General features: G+C 43.4%; 2 protein-coding genes across 2 annotated transcripts; both read left to right on the top strand.

Annotated features, from left to right (window-relative positions):
- Nucleotides 1-331: 331 nt before the first annotated feature.
- On the top strand, nt 332-9,133 carry tmem222b (transmembrane protein 222b). Its single transcript, XM_075449772.1, has 6 exons — nt 332-505; nt 2,816-2,900; nt 3,825-3,856; nt 3,976-4,072; nt 4,178-4,308; nt 7,677-9,133. Exons 1-6 carry the CDS (start codon nt 387-389, stop codon nt 7,762-7,764), a joined length of 552 nt encoding a protein of 183 aa, XP_075305887.1. The 5' UTR covers nt 332-386; the 3' UTR covers nt 7,765-9,133.
- A 1,955-nt stretch (nt 9,134-11,088) lies between these two features.
- On the top strand, nt 11,089-12,843 carry tpbg1b (trophoblast glycoprotein 1b). The gene is made up of 2 exons (XM_075449693.1): nt 11,089-11,460; nt 11,775-12,843. Exons 1-2 carry the CDS (start codon nt 11,207-11,209, stop codon nt 12,622-12,624), a joined length of 1,104 nt encoding a protein of 367 aa, XP_075305808.1. The 5' UTR covers nt 11,089-11,206; the 3' UTR covers nt 12,625-12,843.
- The last annotated feature ends 5,611 nt before the right edge of the window (nt 12,844-18,454 follow it).

Genomic DNA, 18,454 nt, shown 5'->3' with positions numbered 1-18,454 from the left:
TCTTAGATCCCGGAAGCTTCCAAATGGTGTCAAGTTTCATTGAATAAAGCAGGAAATGCCATAATTTACATTTCAAAGTAAAACTCGTTTTGAACCCTAGACCGCATTGTGAATATTTTACTGCCAACTTCACGGATAATTAAAATCACAACGTGTCATTTTTTTTTCTGGTAATACGTTCCTCAGATCTAGAGCTAATATAACTGACTGAATACAATTTCTTACTATCGTCTACCGATTATTACGACTGCTTCTCAAAATACACACGCTCCTCACCTTTATTTTGAAATCAAATGTTGCTCCTTTTCCGGTTTTTGCTCCGGTTGTTCGTTTAACTTGACGCAGCCATAAATGGAACAAATTAAGCTCACGCTCCACAGCTGGTGATGGCGGATGTTGTTGAAAAAGACACCATGAAGAATTACCATATAGCTTCCGAGAAAATTAACCCGGGGACCAGTCGCTTTCCCTATTGTGTAGTCTGGACACCCATCCCCGTATTATCGTGAGTTATGGCCGCCGTTAAATTGGGCTCGGTACGCTCGAGACATTAAGCAAAGTGACAGCTTTACTAGCTTAGCTAGCTAGCTCACGTTCACACCATCCTGTTGCTGCTTTTACTTCAATAAATGGTGTCACAGTACTGCGGCTTTACTCCGAACAAGAGTTTTGGGTGTGAGTGCGGACTGTTTTCGTATGTGAGCAAGAGGTGAAATGGAAATGGTATGTCGGCGCATGAATAAGCAGGCAAGAAAATTAGAAAGATGATGAACACGAAGTCAACAAAATGGCAAACAAATCGTCAAGCAGGGTTCACAGACTCAAAAAACTTGTGACGCACAAAGTCATGCAGGCTTTGGAGCAGTTGTGTTGTATATTTCAATGAAGCTTAACCACCGTTTGCTTATCATCCTTTTTCACACTTTATAGACTAACAGCGGAAGTAGTAACAATTCAGCTCTCTATTATCTTGCAATTGTCTATTTCAGTGTTGTATAAAGTACTGAAATCTCACACTGTAGTAAAAGTATAGGTACCCCTCCCATATATGACTTTGGTAAAAGTCCAAGTCACTGACTGAAATCTGTTACTTGAGTTAAAGTCTTAAAGTATCCGAAACGTCTTGTACTTAAGTATGAGAATTACTGTAAAAATAGATGTACTTAAGTAATGTAATGAAAAGTATGAGTAAAAAGTAAACAAGGCAAATGCAGTTTGAATGACATTTTTTATATTTTGGTAAACTTTGAAGGTCAAATACATTTAAAATCTACACACAACCAAGTGCAGGCAACATTTAGAGCAGGTTTAGACAGAAAATACAAACTTTGTGAACCTTTAAGTTTTTCTTCTTCCAGTAAGGTCAGTGCTGAAAATGAGGCGTACATTACACCATTAAGAAAAAAATTAAACAAAAGAGGCTGCTACTGTTATTGCCATCATTATAAACAAAATTTAAAGAAAAAACTGCAGCTTATCTGGCATCTGAAGAGGGAGTCCAGTTTGAAACCCCTTTTGTAAACCTTTCTAAAAAATAAATGAAATAACTCGGTACAGAAAATGCGGCCAACATCACCAAGAAAAAAAGCTGTTACGATTTCTGTACTTCACAAGCTATAGGAGGTGCACACACAACCGGCCATTATACAAAAGAAAAAAAGAAACTGCAGCTTATCTGGCATCTGAAGAGGAAGACCTTTTTTGTAAAACTACCTTAAAACCTAAAAAAGGGGAGTTTCTGTAAGATAGAATTTCCACGTCTTTGGGCAGGCAGAACATGAAAACACTGTTGCGTTTTTTTCTCTCTCTCTCTCTTTTTTTTTTGGAACGAGTAACTAAACCAAACAATGGAAATGTGTCGGAGTAAAAGTATGCAATTAAGTTCGGAAATATAGTGAAGTAAAAGAGAAAGTTGTCAAAAAATTTTAAACTGGAGGAAAGTAAGCATTTCCCTGAATAAACCTGCCACATGATGGGGTCAAACGGAAAGGTCTGTTGGGTTCATGACATGAATATCAAAAATCTGCAGTCCTAAAGCCAAAAAAGAAAGAAATTAACACGGGAAGCCCATGAACCCATGGGCGTCGCACCCGTGGGGGATGGGGGTGTTTCGACACCCCCACTTTTACAGCAAGATGATTACACCTTTTTGAATTTTCAATGACCAAATAAAGTTTTAACAAATCATAAAATATGTTTTAAAGACTCTTTACCCTCTTTAGAATAATTCCATCCAGATTTGAGCAGTGTAACTATTGTAGTTTCCATACAGGACCCAGTTTAGGGCGATCAAAATGCAAAAAAAATGCAGTAAAATGGCCCTGTTCTGCATTTTCACAAATCAGAAAAAGGTTTCACAAATCCCAAATGAGGTTTTAATGAATCTATAGCCTCTTTAGAATAATTCCATCCAGATTTGAGCAGTCTAACTAATGTAGTTTCCATACAGAACCTAGTTTAGGGCGATCAAAATGCAAAAAAATGCAGTGAAATGGCCCTTTATGCCCATCCATTTAATTCGCGAATCGGGTGCCAAATTCAGCGTCGTGTCTATGGGCTTGATGTGGCGCTCATGTGTCCCCCCTGGAACACCCCCACATTTAAAATCACTGCTCTCTTTTCAGGCAGCAGTTTTATGTGCATGGGTTTGAGCTCTTTGTCTGATCACAGTGAGCAGCATGAAGACCGTATACTTAACAATGAATCCACCCTGACCGGCACTATCTGTCCTTTTGTGGATGTTGTGTCCACAAGTATCGATCTCTTGAGAGGAAAAAAAAGAAAAGAGGATGTGTTTCGTCTTTCTGTCTTTCAGATGGCTGTTTCCATTCATTGGTCACATGGGAATCTGCACTTCCACCGGAGTCATCCGGGACTTTGCCGGCCCTTACTTTGTCTCGGTGAGTAATGACTGCGGTGCTGTGAGGCTCACACACGGCGATTTGGGGATAATAACGCCGTCTGTATGTGGACGTACAGCACAGTGGCTGTACTCTCCTCTGCGTGCCGCTTAGTTTTACCAAAAATGTAAACTGACAACACTCATTTCAAACTTGCACCCACTTTTGTTAGCTTCAGAGGCACAACTGACATCGGTGGCTGTGGTGGTTGAGCGAGTGTTAGAATGGACAAGGGGATGGCATCGAACGTGACCAAATAGCAGTGATTCAAAGTGATTTTGTTCTGAGCCACAAGTAGAAAAAAAACGAGCGAGTACAGCTGATGTATTGTTGAAGTATCTGTGTGGGCTGTTGTGGTCACAGCTGAAGCCCCAACACTCCACCGAGGTGTGTTGCTTCAGCATTCTAAATGTGCCTAATCTACCCTGAATCTTAGACATCAGTGGAAATGCAGATCATTCAAGGAGCAAATAATCATTTGGCTCCATGGAAAAAGCTCTGGGGTGTTTAGGCTTTGGTGCTTTTTGTCATAATGCACCTTGTAAATGCTTTTGGACTGGAAATTATATGCTTTTACAGGAAAAAAAAAATAGAATAAATTGAATTTTCGAAGAATTGAAGGGGACTTCTTTCATTCTTTGAAATTCAGCAGAGGAACTGATGTGAATTAGTAGTAGCAAACATCCAAAACAGGAAGTGACATCGACCTGTTGCAACGGACTTCGGTCCCGTTCAATCACGAGCAACATTTGTGGTCACGCTTTCTCTATTGTGGTTGTGTTATGCTCCTCAGGGCCAGCGTATAGTAATGATGCCCGAGTTTAACAGTTAAATATTAAAAAAAAAAAAAAAAAGAGGGATTAAATAACTTAAAGAAGCCCAAATTATATCTTAAACTAATTTCTAATTTCCTTCGTTATACAGGAAGACAACATGGCTTTTGGAAGACCTACAAAGTAAGCAAATAAAAATCATTTTGAACCAAAGAGAAATACTGAGAACAAACCTGTCTCTGTGTATCTTTCCGACACAACATTAAAGTTAGCTTTCTTTTTTTTCTTTTTTTCACCTGCAGGTACTGGATGCTCGACGTAAGCAAAGTCTACGCCAGTGGCTCCAACGCCTGGGACACAGCAGTGCACGATGCCTCAGAGGAGTATAAGCACAGGATGGTAACTATGTGTTGTGTGGATGTGGCTTTTGTCTCCATTTGTCTCATAGAGGAGGAAACACAGGATTCATTTTCTCATCTTTTTTTTATTCTTTTTTTCTCCAAGCACAACCTGTGCTGTGATAACTGTCACTCACATGTTGCCATGGCGCTGAATCTGATGCGATATGAAAACAGCGCTTCGTGGAACATGGTCAACCTCTGTCTCCTTGCTCTCATCCACGGAAAACATGTCAGGTAAGATGGGGTCAGTGTCAGTAGTCTCTCAGTGGGACACAAAAACAAAAGACAGCTGGTACACTGTGGGAGGTTCTGTTAGTCAGACTGTACTCTCATAACATTTCACAGCTAGTCAAGAAGGTAGAGTTCCCATTTTTATTGGCTAAACAGTTTAGGAGTAGTATCCCAGTTTATGCAAAATGCAAAAAGGACAGGATTTTGACTGATCAGTTGTTCCACCTGCTGCAGTGGCTCCTGTGCAGGTTGGGCAGAGTATCATTAAGAATGTGCCTGCTCATTTTCAAACGACAAATCCTGTCGGATCAAAGCTGATTGTCAGAGTGATTTAAATTCCAATGAGCTGGGGTAGAGCCAACGCTATTAAAACCATCCCACTGCTTTCGAGAAATGAATCGTATTCACAGTCTAATCACGAGAATCACTCGCATGATTTCAAGATGAAACGGTCTCAAGCCCTTTTCAGACAAACCTGTGAAAGTGACAGAGATGCCATTTTGCACTTATGAGATTTGTCATTGAGGCAAATAATATGAGGTCAGTCTTGGGTATATTAAGGAGCTCACTTATAGGGTTACAGTTTTCTCACATGCTGTTGATGTAGATTCGCAATCATCCGTTTCATGTTTATTCTTGGAGCTCGAATAAAGACATCTGGAGCTCTTTTCTTGGTTCTTGATTGGTTTTCACTTCTCGTCCAAAAGGCTTCTTCAGTTCCGTCTCCTGACTCTGGTATGACTGTAACACCTCTCCTTATGTCCCAGATAGTGCTTATAAGCTGGAAACTCCCCACTCCCCTATTGAAACATCTTCAAGAACCAAGAAGAGGCCCAGTCTCCTTTTATTCAAGGCTCACAACATGTCAAACCGCCATAACAGTTCCTGTTAGCGTGCCAAGCCCACAGCTGTTGTGCAAAGCATGTCAGAAGTGGAGCTGAAAACACAACTTTCTACATGCTTAAGCTTACTGAACAGTCATTGATACACTTGCTCGGGTTGAATTGCACTGCAGAAACAGCACAGTGTAATCTTGACTTGAGGACACCATCTGTATGTCGGATGAGAAACCACCAGTGTTGTATAAAGTACTGAAATCTCACACTCAAGTAAAAGTATAGGTACCCCTCCCAAATATGACTTTGGTAAAAGTACAAGTCACTGACTGAAATGTTACTTGAGTTAAAGTCTTAAAGTATCCGAAACGTCTTGTACTTAAGTATGAGGATTACTGTAAAAATAGATGTACTTAAGTAATGTGAACCTTTAAGTTTTTCTTCTTCAAGTAAGGTCAGTGCTGAAAATGAGGCGTACATTACACCATTAAGAAAAAAATGAAACAAAAGAGGCTGCTACTGTTATTGCCATAATTATAAAAAACTGAAGCTTATCTGGCATCTGAAGAGGGAGTCCAGTTTGAAACCCCTTTTGTAAACTTTCTAAAAAATAAATAAAATAACTCAGTACAGAAAATGCGGCCAACATCACAAAGAAAAAAAGCTGTTACGATTTCTGTACTTCACAAGCTATAGGAGGTGCACACACAACCGGCCATTATACAAAAGAAAAAAAGAAACTGCAGCTTATCTGGCATCTGAAGAGGAAGACCTTTTTTGTCAAACTACCTTAAAACCTAAAAAAGGGGAGTTTCTGTAAGATAGAATTTCCACGTCTTTGGGCAGGCAGAACATGAAAACACTGTTGCGTTTTTTTCTCTCTCTCTTTTTTTTTGTAACGAGTAACTAAACCGAACAATGGAAATGTATCGGAGTAAAAGTATGCAATTAAGTTCGGAAATATAGTGAAGTAAAAGAGAAAGTTGTCAAAAAATTTTAAACTGGAGGAAAGTACAAAGTATTCCAAAATGTAATTAAGTACAGTAGTGAAGTATTTTTATTTCGTTACTATACAACACTGGAAACCACAGCACCATTTAAAACTCTCTACGTCCTTATAGAGTTACAGTTTTCTCATGTTTATATCAAATTAAAAACAGAGCTGCATGTCCAACCTAACTGGAGTGGATGGGAACAGTAGAAAATATTGATAAGTGGTCAGAGAGAGCAGAGGCTTCAATGATGTTCGACACTTTTCTCTCATTTGGACTCGGATGACGTTAAATAACATCTGGGTGCTGCAGCTTATTACTGAAGGTGAAACCAGAGAGGAGGGAAGTGTGGACAGAATTCTTAATTCTTTGCAGTCTGTTGGATTCTTCTGGATGGCTGATCATATGTCAGATTTATCCACCGCTGCTGTGCATGTCTGTCTATTAATGAGACTGCTGCCGTTCACACTTTTGCTGCGTTGAAAGTGAGCTGCTAGGTTCGACCCATACAGTTTGCCATCGACAAATGTTAGAGAAGCATCAAGGGGCTAATTTACACCTGACACTGACAGTTCAGTTTCCAACATATTAACGGAAAGCAGAGCATGTGTGAGATGGAATTTACAGTATGTTGTAGCACGTTATGTTGCACGTTATTTTGGTATCACAGTCAAATTTAAGCAAAATTGCTTTTGAAGATGAATTACGGTCTTATGTAGGCACAAGCTCCTGCTGTTCAACACTTTGAGCAGCTCCAGATGAGCTCAGCAACACTGATAAAAGTTCAGTAAAACTGAAGATTTCTGCTCTGAAATTATCAGAGAGAACTCACATTGTATTTGTGGCTCTCTTCCTGAGTCCTAAAAATACCTGAACATAGTCTAAGAAGCTGGTACAGCACAAGCCCTATAAAGTCCAGCTGCTCTATTCAGAGCCAGTGTAAGAAGTAGGGCTAAAGCTTGTGAATGAGGTTCCTCAGTGGGATCCCAGGGGCTCAGGCATGATTTCACAGGTATGCCTTGAACCCGTTGTGTCTCAGGACACAAGAAAGAGAACGCCCTGATTCTTGGGAAGAGTGTATATAGGACATTCCTCCAGAAAGCCTTTGAATATTGGTATTATAAGAAAGGATTACACATCCAATGGATCCCTAGTGAGTCATAGGACAATAGACAAGACGATGGAATTTGTCTTGGTAGCCACTGTTATGTACAGTAAACCGTTTTCAGCAAAAGAAGTTTGTTTGGTCAGAGTCCAGACAAAAGTTTTTAGTCTGTAGAAGATCTTTGATCAGTTTTCATCTTGATTTCTAAGTTTAACACGGAAAAAATTATTAGACTACATTATTATTAATACTGTTACCATGGTAATGCCAAGCACTAGGTTAAGGTGTTTTCAGCTGGAGATCATCGGTGGCAGGGCTCAAACAAATGTGTGATTTTCTCGCGGTTTCTTCTTTTTGGGCATGACCACATGAATGTCTGTTCCCTCACCTTTACTCTCCCGTCTCCTCTCTTCCGCTGGTGTTCTGTGGCCAATCCAGCTGTGCAGGCTTTCTGAAGACCTGGCTGCCTTTCATGATGCTCATGGGCATCATCCTTACAGTGGCCCTGGCCATCAACCTCCGGTGACCCGGTGAGGAGGGATAAAGACATCGTGAAACCCCGCCCCCTCCGCCTTTGGAACAACAAAAGTAACCGAGGAGATAAAGACTGCTCACGTTGGACAAAAGTGTGTTTTGTCACTGACTTTACTGCAGTGTTGAAGCTGCTACGCCTCAGTGATGGAATTTAATTTCTACTCATCTGTCTGGAGACTGAACACCATCACGACCACACAAATGCATTTAATGGAAAACAACTACTGTGACAGCAGGTGGAGGGGAAGAGTTGTGTGTCCGTACTAACAACTGCAAAGACACACCCACATGGCTGAGAAACACGCTCACGCCTCGCTTTCCAGTTCGATGTTCGTACTCAGCCGTTGAGTGGGAGCGTGCTCCCCTGATTCCGTGCTTCCAGACTTTTCCACTGAGGAGCACAAACATGTTTAATCAGTTCGCTGCCTTTCTTCAGGGTTTATCGCATCTCATGCTAAATCTAATGTCGCTCTTCCACAGCACTACAGATGAGACCTAAACACACTAGAACAGATTGTATTTTTGTGCATTTTCTTATTTGTACTGAACTTACACTGTCGATATATATCGAACCGTCTTATCTTCTAACAGAACTATTTTCTTAGAGGTAAGTTTTACATGCATCACACGTTTCACCTCACGGTACTGTTAACTACAGGTCATCGGTGCCATGATTGTAGCAACCTCAATGAATGTGGCTGTGATGAATATCTAGTTTTCTGTGTGGGCCAAATGCACAAGAATGCGAGGCCAACTCAAACTGAGTGCTGCGATGGCTTTGTTTTCCATTTTTACTGCTTTTGACTTTTATGAGGAGAAGCAAGAGTCAGTGCCTAAACGTTACCTGCGTCTCCGATCCCTGATGTGTGTTACGCTTTCAGTTTTATGGTTGTTGTGGGTCCTTTTAAAAAAAAAAAAATTCAGTCCACATGATGGTTGGCACTCCAAATCCGTTGCTATGGCGGTCGCAGGCACACTCAAATCCCCTCATTGTTTGCAAACGGGAAAAAAAAGTGTTGAGCTTTCTCTTTGTCCACGTTGCTGCCAGAAGCAGCAGGTAGCCAGGATCCTCAGGTTTTTCACGCTCACCAACTCCTGCTTAATATCCCCCCGTTTCCCCCAACGGCTGAGCAGCGTCGCTCCCGCTGTGCTCCACCTCTGCAGATCAGATTCCAAGGTCGTTGTGAAATGTCAGCGCCGTTTTTCAAAGCTTCGCTAGATGCCAAGCACCATCCTGCAACAATCCAAAGTAGATGTCATTGAAGTGAGAGCGTATAAATTAGGGTTTTGTTTTTAGCTGGAGGGCTAAACACGGTGCCAGTTTTCTGCACTTCATCGGGCTTCTGTGGCCTTTTTTTTTTTTTTGTGTGTGTGTATTTCACCCCTGTGGCCTGCAAATATGTGACCACACATTATAGATAGATAGATAGATAGATAGATAGATGGATAGATAGATAAATAAATACCTATCTATCTATCAGGTGCTTTTCATACATGATAACTTTGTGGTACATGCAATAGACTTATCCTCTTGAGTTATTTACAGTGCAAATATCAGTTCTTTAGTCCACTTTTGCATATCCGGTCTGCTCCGCAGTGCAGCAGACTCGTGCCTGAAAGAGTTTGTGAGGTAGCTGTTCACACAGTGACAGAACGGAGCATGCAGCTGCATGCCAGCCTGTGCATGCATGCAGGCCAATGAGCAACACTCTTCCTGGTCAACTCACAGCTGTGGCTTCTTGATTAATAATCAGCTGCCTTTTATTGAGGCAAACTGCCTACTGATTGATTTCTATATTTGGTACCACTCATTTTTCTCTTCCTCTTTAAAGCGGTATGTGATTGCTAATCGTCTTTAGAAAGAATGAATTATACTTTCGACTGTAACGTGGCCTGCTTCACGTGTAGAACAACTGGAGCTGCAAATTCTGTTGATTGGATGAGAGTAATTCATGTATTTGTAGCTATAAGAAAAAAAAAGAGATTTTCACAATTCTTTTGGTGACGTGTGAATGGTTTGAATTAGATTTTTGGGCATTGGATACAAGTAAGCAGCTCATTCTTTACATTACATTTTTATAAACATTTCTATCTAAAGATAGAAATGAATAGTCCTCTGAGACCGTCTGCCATCATCATCATTGTTGCCTCTTGCAAATATAGGCTTTTGTGTGTATATTATAGTAGCGGAGTTAGAAATTGTGAAGGTAAATAGTACACTAGTTCTTTGCGGCATGAATGCATCGAGTGGAGATGATTTAAAGGGTTTTAGATGCTGCCTGCTGCGGTGCCTTGTTGTATCCAAGAGCCACCTCCAGGAATGTGGAGACCTGTGGTCCCAGCGGTCCCAGCGCATTCAAAAGACAGTCGGGTTGCCATTATCAGCGCCACTATCCACACACACTGACACCAGTCAGCAAATTCAAAACTCCTCTGTTTCTCTAATCCTTCAGATATCTTTTATGCTGCAGCTCACATGGCTTCGGGGGAATTTTAACAATCCTGCGAGCGACTGTGAGAACTCTGAATGTGTTCAGTACTTACAGCTATAATACCAATAAAGATGTATATTATTGTAAAAGTGTCTGAGGCTTTTTCTTTTTTACCTCGTGGATTTTAATCACTGAATTATGACCACTGTGTTTCATCAAAGCTGTCAGTTGGAGGAATGAAGGCTCTCAGCCTCCTGAAGCTTCTATAAATAATCCTGTAATAATCTTAAGAAGCTGTTAGGATACACACTGAGGAAGAGGAAGCCGTTGTAACTTTGATACTCTTCTGTTAAATGGCTTAAAGTCTCACTATAGCCATTATCCTATAGAGCATCGTGGTATTCAAGAGAAGGGGGGGGGGGGCATCAAAAGCACTGACACCCCTCCCCCATATTTAACATACCACCTGCGTAGTTGGGAATGCCAGCAACACCACCGAGTTGTTCCCCTCGAAAAGTGTCCAAAAAAAGAGAAAACAGATTTGTTTTTGTTATTTTACTTTCAGAATGTAAAAGTCCAGGTTTCAGAAGCTAAATGTTGGGCTCAGGTGAGAGAAACTCGCTGCGCATCTCCTGCTGGAGAGAGATCCGGACAGGGAGGAGAGAAGCTCCTCCCCGCAGATCATCACAGAAGTCGATGGTCCTTTTTAACTTCATTGTTGGGGGAAGAAGCGACGCCCCGCTTTGCCACGGCAAAAAGGATCAAACACTCCCTCTGATCAGCGCGACCCCCAGTCCTGTTCTCATGGAAATCAGAGCCCGCCCACCGGCCACACTTTCCGCGGGGCTGCAAAGTTGAAGGCGCATTCCCAGCCGGGACAACACGCGATAAGGATGTGTCTGAGGATCTGATCGTTTCGTTCACCCCCCCACCACCCCTCTCCTTCCACTTCTGTGCGTTTCTGCTTCTTTGCTCCTTGCTCTCGGGCTTTTTCTCTGCAACATGCTGGAGGTGACGCGCCGCATTGTTTTCTGCGCGCTCCTCGGCTCTGTTTACGCGTCGTGCCCCCCGCGCTGCGAGTGTTCAGAGGCGGCTCACACCGTGAAGTGCGTCTCCAAAGACCTGCGGAGTATCCCCACAGGGATTCCCGGATACACTAGGAATCTGTTCATAACCGGGAATCAAATCGGTCGAATCGGCCCAGAATCTTTCAAAGGTCTGGATAATGTGACCAACTTGTCTCTGAGCAATAACAGGTAAGGACTCTTCCGGGGATTCCTGCGCCTTTTTGTCATCACTGTCAAGCAAAGTAGACGTGGAATGAGAAATCCAAGACAAATAATTGTCTAAAGTAGAGGGTTTCAGTGGCAGTATTTTATCCTTTAGTCCTATTTTTTATTTTTTTATGTGTAAACAGATTTCACGATTTGGGTCGTTGCAGTTTGACCTTAGTTAAAGTGATGCTTCTGTCATGCCTTTACGCTTAGAAGCACCCTCCTGTAGACATTCTTTATTGCTTTTAAATCATTTTAAAGTGTGATTTGTGTCTCATGGATTTCTTCAAACCCAGAATTTCCAAAGTGGAATCCCATACCTTCGCTGGACTCCTTCGCCTCCGTTCTCTGGATCTCAGCAACAACCAGCTGGCTGCCATCCACCCCGAGGCCTTCACCGTCCTCAACCAGTCTCTGCGCGAGCTCAACCTGAGCGGAGCCCTCTACAACCACTCCTCTGTGATGGACTTGGCCACGTCCCTCCGCTGGAGCTCCTTGGGGAACCTGCAGGTTCTGGACCTGTCCGACAACGGCCTCATCTACCTGCCGTCGCGCATCTTCTCCCACCTGAGCAGCCTGCGGCGGCTTCAGCTCTCCAACAACTCTCTGGTAGCCATCCACAACTCCACCCTCTCCGGTTTGGAACGTCTGGAGGAGCTCGACCTCACGTTCAACGCCCTCAAGACATTTCCTGAGGAGGGCTTGCGAGAGCTGGACTCCCTGCCCAGAGCTTCTCTTCTGCTGGGGGAGAACCCGTTCACGTGCACTTGTGGAATTGAACCTTTTGCTCTGTGGCTCAACAGATCACAGGATCGTATTAGAGACGCCGACAGCCTTTTGTGCGACTTCCCAGTGAGCATGAGAAACACATCCATGCTGGCTGTGGGCACGCTGACTCTGGGATGCCACCAGAGGGATTCAGGGGCAGACCTGGCTTTGCAGACCTCTTACGTCTTCTTGGGTATCGTCCTGGGCTTCATAGGCCTCATCTTCCTCTTTGTACTTTACCTCAACCGCAAGGGCATCAAGAAGCGCATCTACGAAATGCGGGATGCCTGCAGGGAGGTGTGGGAGGGCTACCACTATCGTATCGAGATCGACTCTGACCCCAGGTTATCACAGGTCTCTACGAGTGCCGACGTGTGAAAGGACGCTCGCCGCCGGAGTATTTTCTTGTGAAATTGACATTTTTCTAATGCATTTATCTGTAGCAGAATGTAAAAACAGAAATGTACAGATTTATCCGTGAATATATACATACAGTAGCGTTAGCAGGCCTTGTCGACTGAAGCGTGCACTCCTGAGTGAAATGGAGATCAGATGTTCTGCTCTTTATGAACACACAAAGCAAAAACAAGTGCCTAAAGTCAGCACAGTGATCTGAATCAAACCCTCTCTGTTATTCTGTCAGATCTTTATTTTCAGTTTGGAGAAAAAAGAAAAAAGGTGACACAATTCTGGCACTATGGAAACAAACCTCTGGGAAGTTAAAGCACAATCACTCATTCATCTTTGATCCATCTCAAGCCCTTTGGTCCCGCTGGCCTCCTGCCCCAGGGTGCCAGAGAGGAATTAAGCCACCAAAAGCTTTTTTTTCCTTCCAAAGCTCCCCCCTTAAAATCACCACTCCTCTCCTCTTTGGCTGTTGGATTAGAAGACACGGAGACAATTCAGCGCAGGCCAGCGGAAATCTCCCTGCCCCTTCTTTTTTCTTTTTTTTTTTTGGTGAAATGTCGCTTTGTTTCAACTCCTTGAGTTTTATTGTCAAAATGATGAGAACCAGTCCCGAGCCGAGGTCGCTGAAAGCAATCTCCCTCCCTCCCTAAAGACAACAGCCGTTCTGGAGGCTCTTTGAAGGAAAAGTCTGGCTTTCCAGGTTTTTCTGTTTAGAGTTTTTTTTTCTCTTCCCTTCTTCTTCTTCTTCTTCCTGTGATAAGATACAGATGATTCTGAAACACCAGCAACATTGTTTCTTTCAGAGGTTTGCTTACACCAGTGAGGGTTTGCCCTGAAGAAAAGCAAGAGACAGAAATATGCTCTGTAGGTTTTCCCTTCATCTTTAGCTTTTAGAACTGGAGCCATTTAAAAAAAAAAAAATATTTATTTTAGTTGTTTTCATAGCGACTCCTTACATAACACTGGGATCCAGAGTCTTACATTTGATCAACCTTAAAGCGAATGAATTCTGGACCGAGTCACGAGTGTTGTCCTTGTTTTTCTAAATGACAAACACAATTCTCTGTGGCCTTTTGATGCTCTACACTCAGACCAAAAGAAAAGATGGCAAGGTGCCATTCCTCAATGTGTTATTGCCCAAATTGCTAGCTATCAAGGTATTTGGACTGGTGGGGGGGGGGGGTGCTGGAGTTAAGTGCGACAGCCTCCCTTTGTTAAAAAAAGAGAGCTGCATCTTCATCCCATCAAGACGTTCTCCAAACTCCTCTGGAAGTGCTGCAGAAATGTTTATAGCACGGAGCCTATTTACTGCATGTGGAATGACAAAATGAAGTATTAGAAAGTCTCGATGTCTGTATACTCATTTAGCTCAAATGTAATCTTGTGTGTTATGAAAACAGCAGAACTGAATGTATTCATAATATTTGGACTGGACCACGACGGATCATTTGTCCGAGGCGCAGCGCCACATTAAGCCGGGCATTTACTCGCAGAGGAAAAAACAATAAAGGCTCGTAGGCAGACACAAAGGGGAAGCTCGGATGGCGAGACGCTTCAAATAAGCTTTGTTTTCCCCAAAAGAAAAAAAAAGAAAGAAAAAAAAGATGCCTTGTGACACTCATTCTCTTTCTGCTCTCACAGACGGCCATTATGCCGGAGTGTAATAGGATTCACTTATGATGACAAAGTCAAGCGCTCTGATCCAGCCATTGTTCCAGTGTCATCATTCTTAATAATTGCCTGTGGGAAGAAAATCCCAGGAGGGGCCTTCATTCAGCTATTACACAACATGTCACACCCGGGGCATTAGGCCGGTCGGCCTCGGGTTATTGGTGTCAATTTGTGGAGCAGAAAGAAGAAAAACTATTCACTGCATGACATTACTTCCGTTTTCCCTCATTAAAGTTTGCATTGGAAGCCATGCCTTCTCCGTCCTTTTTTATGAGTCTGGCTGCGTGAAAAATATATGGTGTGTTTGCTATGGGCTGTGCACGGCCACCTCAGCAGGGATGCAGTGAAAGGGGAGGAACCCTCAAATACATCTTGACACTCTATTAGTCCCTGTGCAAAAGAGAGGCTTGTTAAAAACAGAACGATCGCTCCAATTATGCCTTCAGACTGCATGTTGCACATATCTGATGAAAAGATCACGTCTGCATTTCAACTTTGCTTTCCTCGTTTCGAGTTCCCACAAGCCTTTTGTTGCACTGCTGAGAGGAAACCGTTTTAAAAACTTTAACAGCCTGTAGACGCTGCCGTATTCTGTGCAGCATGTGGTTTGCACTAAACACACACTGAAAGTATGTCTTTACAGTTTCCCTCTGGAGCACAGCAGGCTTTTGATTTTATATGCCTCCTGTCTCTGGGAACATCTTGGCGCCATTACAGGGGTTTAATGGCTGTGATAGGAAATATGCCTTAAAAGTGAACACAACATCTGTGAGGAATTGAACATGTTAAAAAGAGACCACAACACTCAGCTGTATGACGACAGAGACAGAGTGGCATCTATAGGCCCCTCCGCTGGCAGAGTATGACAAATACAGCCGTCTCTCCCTCTCAGCTCAGTACACACATCATCATTTACATCCAGCTTCACTGAACACAACAACTTCAACTTAACAGTCGGTGTTTAAATCTCAGCAATGCTCAGGCCAAACTCCTCTTTCTTGCCTCTTTCTACCTATTCACACAGTGTTCGTTATGTGAGATCACTGAATTCATGGTCCAACCACCCCCATGTTCCTATCCATCATCTCTAACAAGTCTGGCCAGTGACTAAACTGCAGAAGTGGTTCCAGTGGGGCATCGGCTATTGTTCTGCTGTTCACTTGATCAAAGTGACTAATTGTGTTTGCCAGCAGACGCAGGCGAGGAGGAGTTGGTACAGCTGGTCCAACTGCCCATTAAAGCCAACAGGCAACTCATATATCACTTTCATAAAGGTGGGAGCTAAGAACACACATCCAGCATGCAGTACACACACAAAGCACATGCACGCACGCACACACGCACACACACACACACACAAATCCTTGCATTTGTCAGAACTGGAGAGATAACTTAATTAAAATATATATATGCAGTTTTTCTCTACAACAGTAGGTGTCATTACAGAGAGGATGTGCTACATTGTAGCAATAGCTATAGCAGGAGTTTTAATTTGGTTTTACTTTTTAGGGGAATTAGATTTTTTTGGAATATTTTCAATAGCTTTCCATTCTTGGGCCATACGGATGTAGAGAAAGACCTACTTATGGCGCTTTTCCACCAGCTCAGCTCGGCGCGCTATTGCGTGTTTCCACTAGCACGCCGTACCTGCAACCGGGACGATTTTTCGTACCACCTCAGCCCTGGTTCCAAGCGGGCCGAAGCGTTACTAAAACGTGACGTCAGCCAACTGCCTTCCACTGATTGGGCGATGAGTGTCGTCACTGGAAGCGTAATAACGCGGATAATAAAAGCTAGCGTTAGCAACCGTTAGCTTACCTCCAAACGTCGTCTTTTTGAAGCTCGTAACAAAACTCTCCGGTACTTTTCAATACTGTTTTGTCTGGCAGCCAGGAGTCTTCTCTGGCTCTCTTCTCTTGCCTTCTGTGCGACAAAAAGCCACAGGGTGAGCAGCAACACGCACAGCCATGTTACGATGACCCCGCCCACGTCCAGGAGTCATAAAGTATACTCGTTTGTAATGGAAACACAGCCAAACCGAGCCGTGCCGAGCTAGTGGAAAAGCGCCATCAATAGCCCCTTTCACACTGAGGAATAACCCGCGTTTAATTCGCGAATTTAGCGTGTCCGCTGTTCCTTTCACACTGACGATCCGGGCTGGCGTGTCAACTCGACTCGCCATTCGACCCGCGTCGGATCCTAGTCTTTTTGTCGAGCCGAATTTGGTGTGAAAGCAATTGACGCGGGTCGGATGTGGGCGTGGCGTGACATGAGGAGTTTAAAAGACAGAATGGACATTTGATCAGAACAACAGCGACAGGTGAGGACAAGTTTCACTCTGTTTTAGCCTACATCAAGTTCGAGACATTTTTTAATATGGCCAACTGGGGAGACAAGGAGGTCCGCGAGCTCCTCAGCCTCCGAGCAGAGGACGTTTTTTACCGCCACATGTCGGGGACGGTGAAAGATGGACCTCTGCTGGAAGGTGCCTACGTCATTGTACACGCCCAGCATTTTATGTTTCGTGTGACGCTCTGCCACTAGGCAACGCCCCCGGATCTCGGCTTCAGGCGGCACGGATCACCCTGACACGCCAAGCGTTCACATTGCTCGACGCGGGACGAAGTGGCAATTTGGAAGTGTGAAAACAGCTATACACTCTTCCCTGTAGCTCCCCGGCAGGATTCAACTAGAAGAGATGCTTTCACTTTCTATGTCGGGCGGGCCTGATGCTTAGAATTGTAGCGCCAATCAGTCACAAGATCAGACAAACGATAAGTAAGGCGATTTGATTGGTTGGCTTGGAAAAGTTAAACTGTTCTCAATTTCCTACCACAAGTTGGGCGAACACAACAAAGGATCAGAGCCAAAGTTCAGACATCTCTGCGTTAAATGTGAATGAGATCTGAGATGGCTGATGACTGAAACACGAACATGTGAACTTAGCCTTTAAACCACCTTTCAAACACCACTCACGGAGCGCATGATGGATTATAAAGCTTTCACATCGGATGCAGTTGGTGCTCTGCTCCGAACCCATTCATGTCTATGTGCTTTGTGAAGTAAGAACAAATCTGTACAGTGCCAAGCTGGGCACAGCGCAAGGTCGTGCTATGCACTAAAATTAAGACGAGTTAAGCTCTCCAATGACACATCGACACGTCCAGTCGGAGGGAATCTTGCAGATCTCAACAAATCAACAACTTCAGATTTATTGCCAGAGATTTAAGAAAGTGATCAGCTGCCTGAAATTGTTTTTTTTGTGAGTCTCAGTTAAATTCTCCCCAACAGGCAAAACTCAGTCTGAGGTAGACCTGAATGCAGTCATTATACAGTTGCAGCTCCTGAATAAGTCTAAACTCTCCCAACTCCTGTCTCACCGAGAGGATATCATGAGCCTACACCATCTTAGCTGCTGCTCACTTCCGCCTCCACAGTAACTGAAATGGCAGGTTGAGAGATAAATCCTTCATCAAATTCTACAGCTGGAAAATGAGCCATATCCTGGATATCTTTTTGGTCACCTCTTTACTGGCATCAAACTCATGTCTCTGCGACGAGCGCAACAAATGCAGAATCCTATGTAACAGCGTTTTTACAAAGATTGGGAAGTGAACAACCGACGGAAACACCACCAAATCGCCCAGTGCCAGGCACTGTGATGTCAGTGTGCCACATGCAGCTGTTCCTGAAGAACGGCGACCATTAACAGAACTTAACACAGGGCACAGAAGCTGCTGATAACCTTGTAAGGGTTAAAATTATACTAATAAAGATGGAAATAGTCCTTTTCAAACACAGCCTGCACTATAATCGCTGAAAGAGGACACCCTTGTTATGCTCTTTAATACCGGCCAAACAGTGTCTGTTTTGGGCTGTATCAAAGGGTGCTTTCAAAGAGCAAGCCGCTGACGTGTAATCAGAAGACTGTCTGTAGCGCTGGTGTCAGTAGTGGTGTGTTTCACCATGCTAGCTGTGCTTTTCACACAAGTTGATTCATCTTTGTGACCACTCAACAACTTTGACCCTCCGTTCTGCGTCTATACCACACAAACAGAATGCCAAGATAAAATGAAATTAAAGGGCTACTGGGTTTCTGCCCCCACCAGACGTAATCAAACAGTAATCA

This window comes from Odontesthes bonariensis, chromosome 18 (assembly GCF_027942865.1).
Source record: "Odontesthes bonariensis isolate fOdoBon6 chromosome 18, fOdoBon6.hap1, whole genome shotgun sequence".
Taxonomy (NCBI): Eukaryota; Metazoa; Chordata; class Actinopteri; order Atheriniformes; family Atherinopsidae; genus Odontesthes; species Odontesthes bonariensis.
Note: the sequence above shows the minus strand (reverse complement) of the source record. Positions and strands in the feature narration are given on the sequence as shown.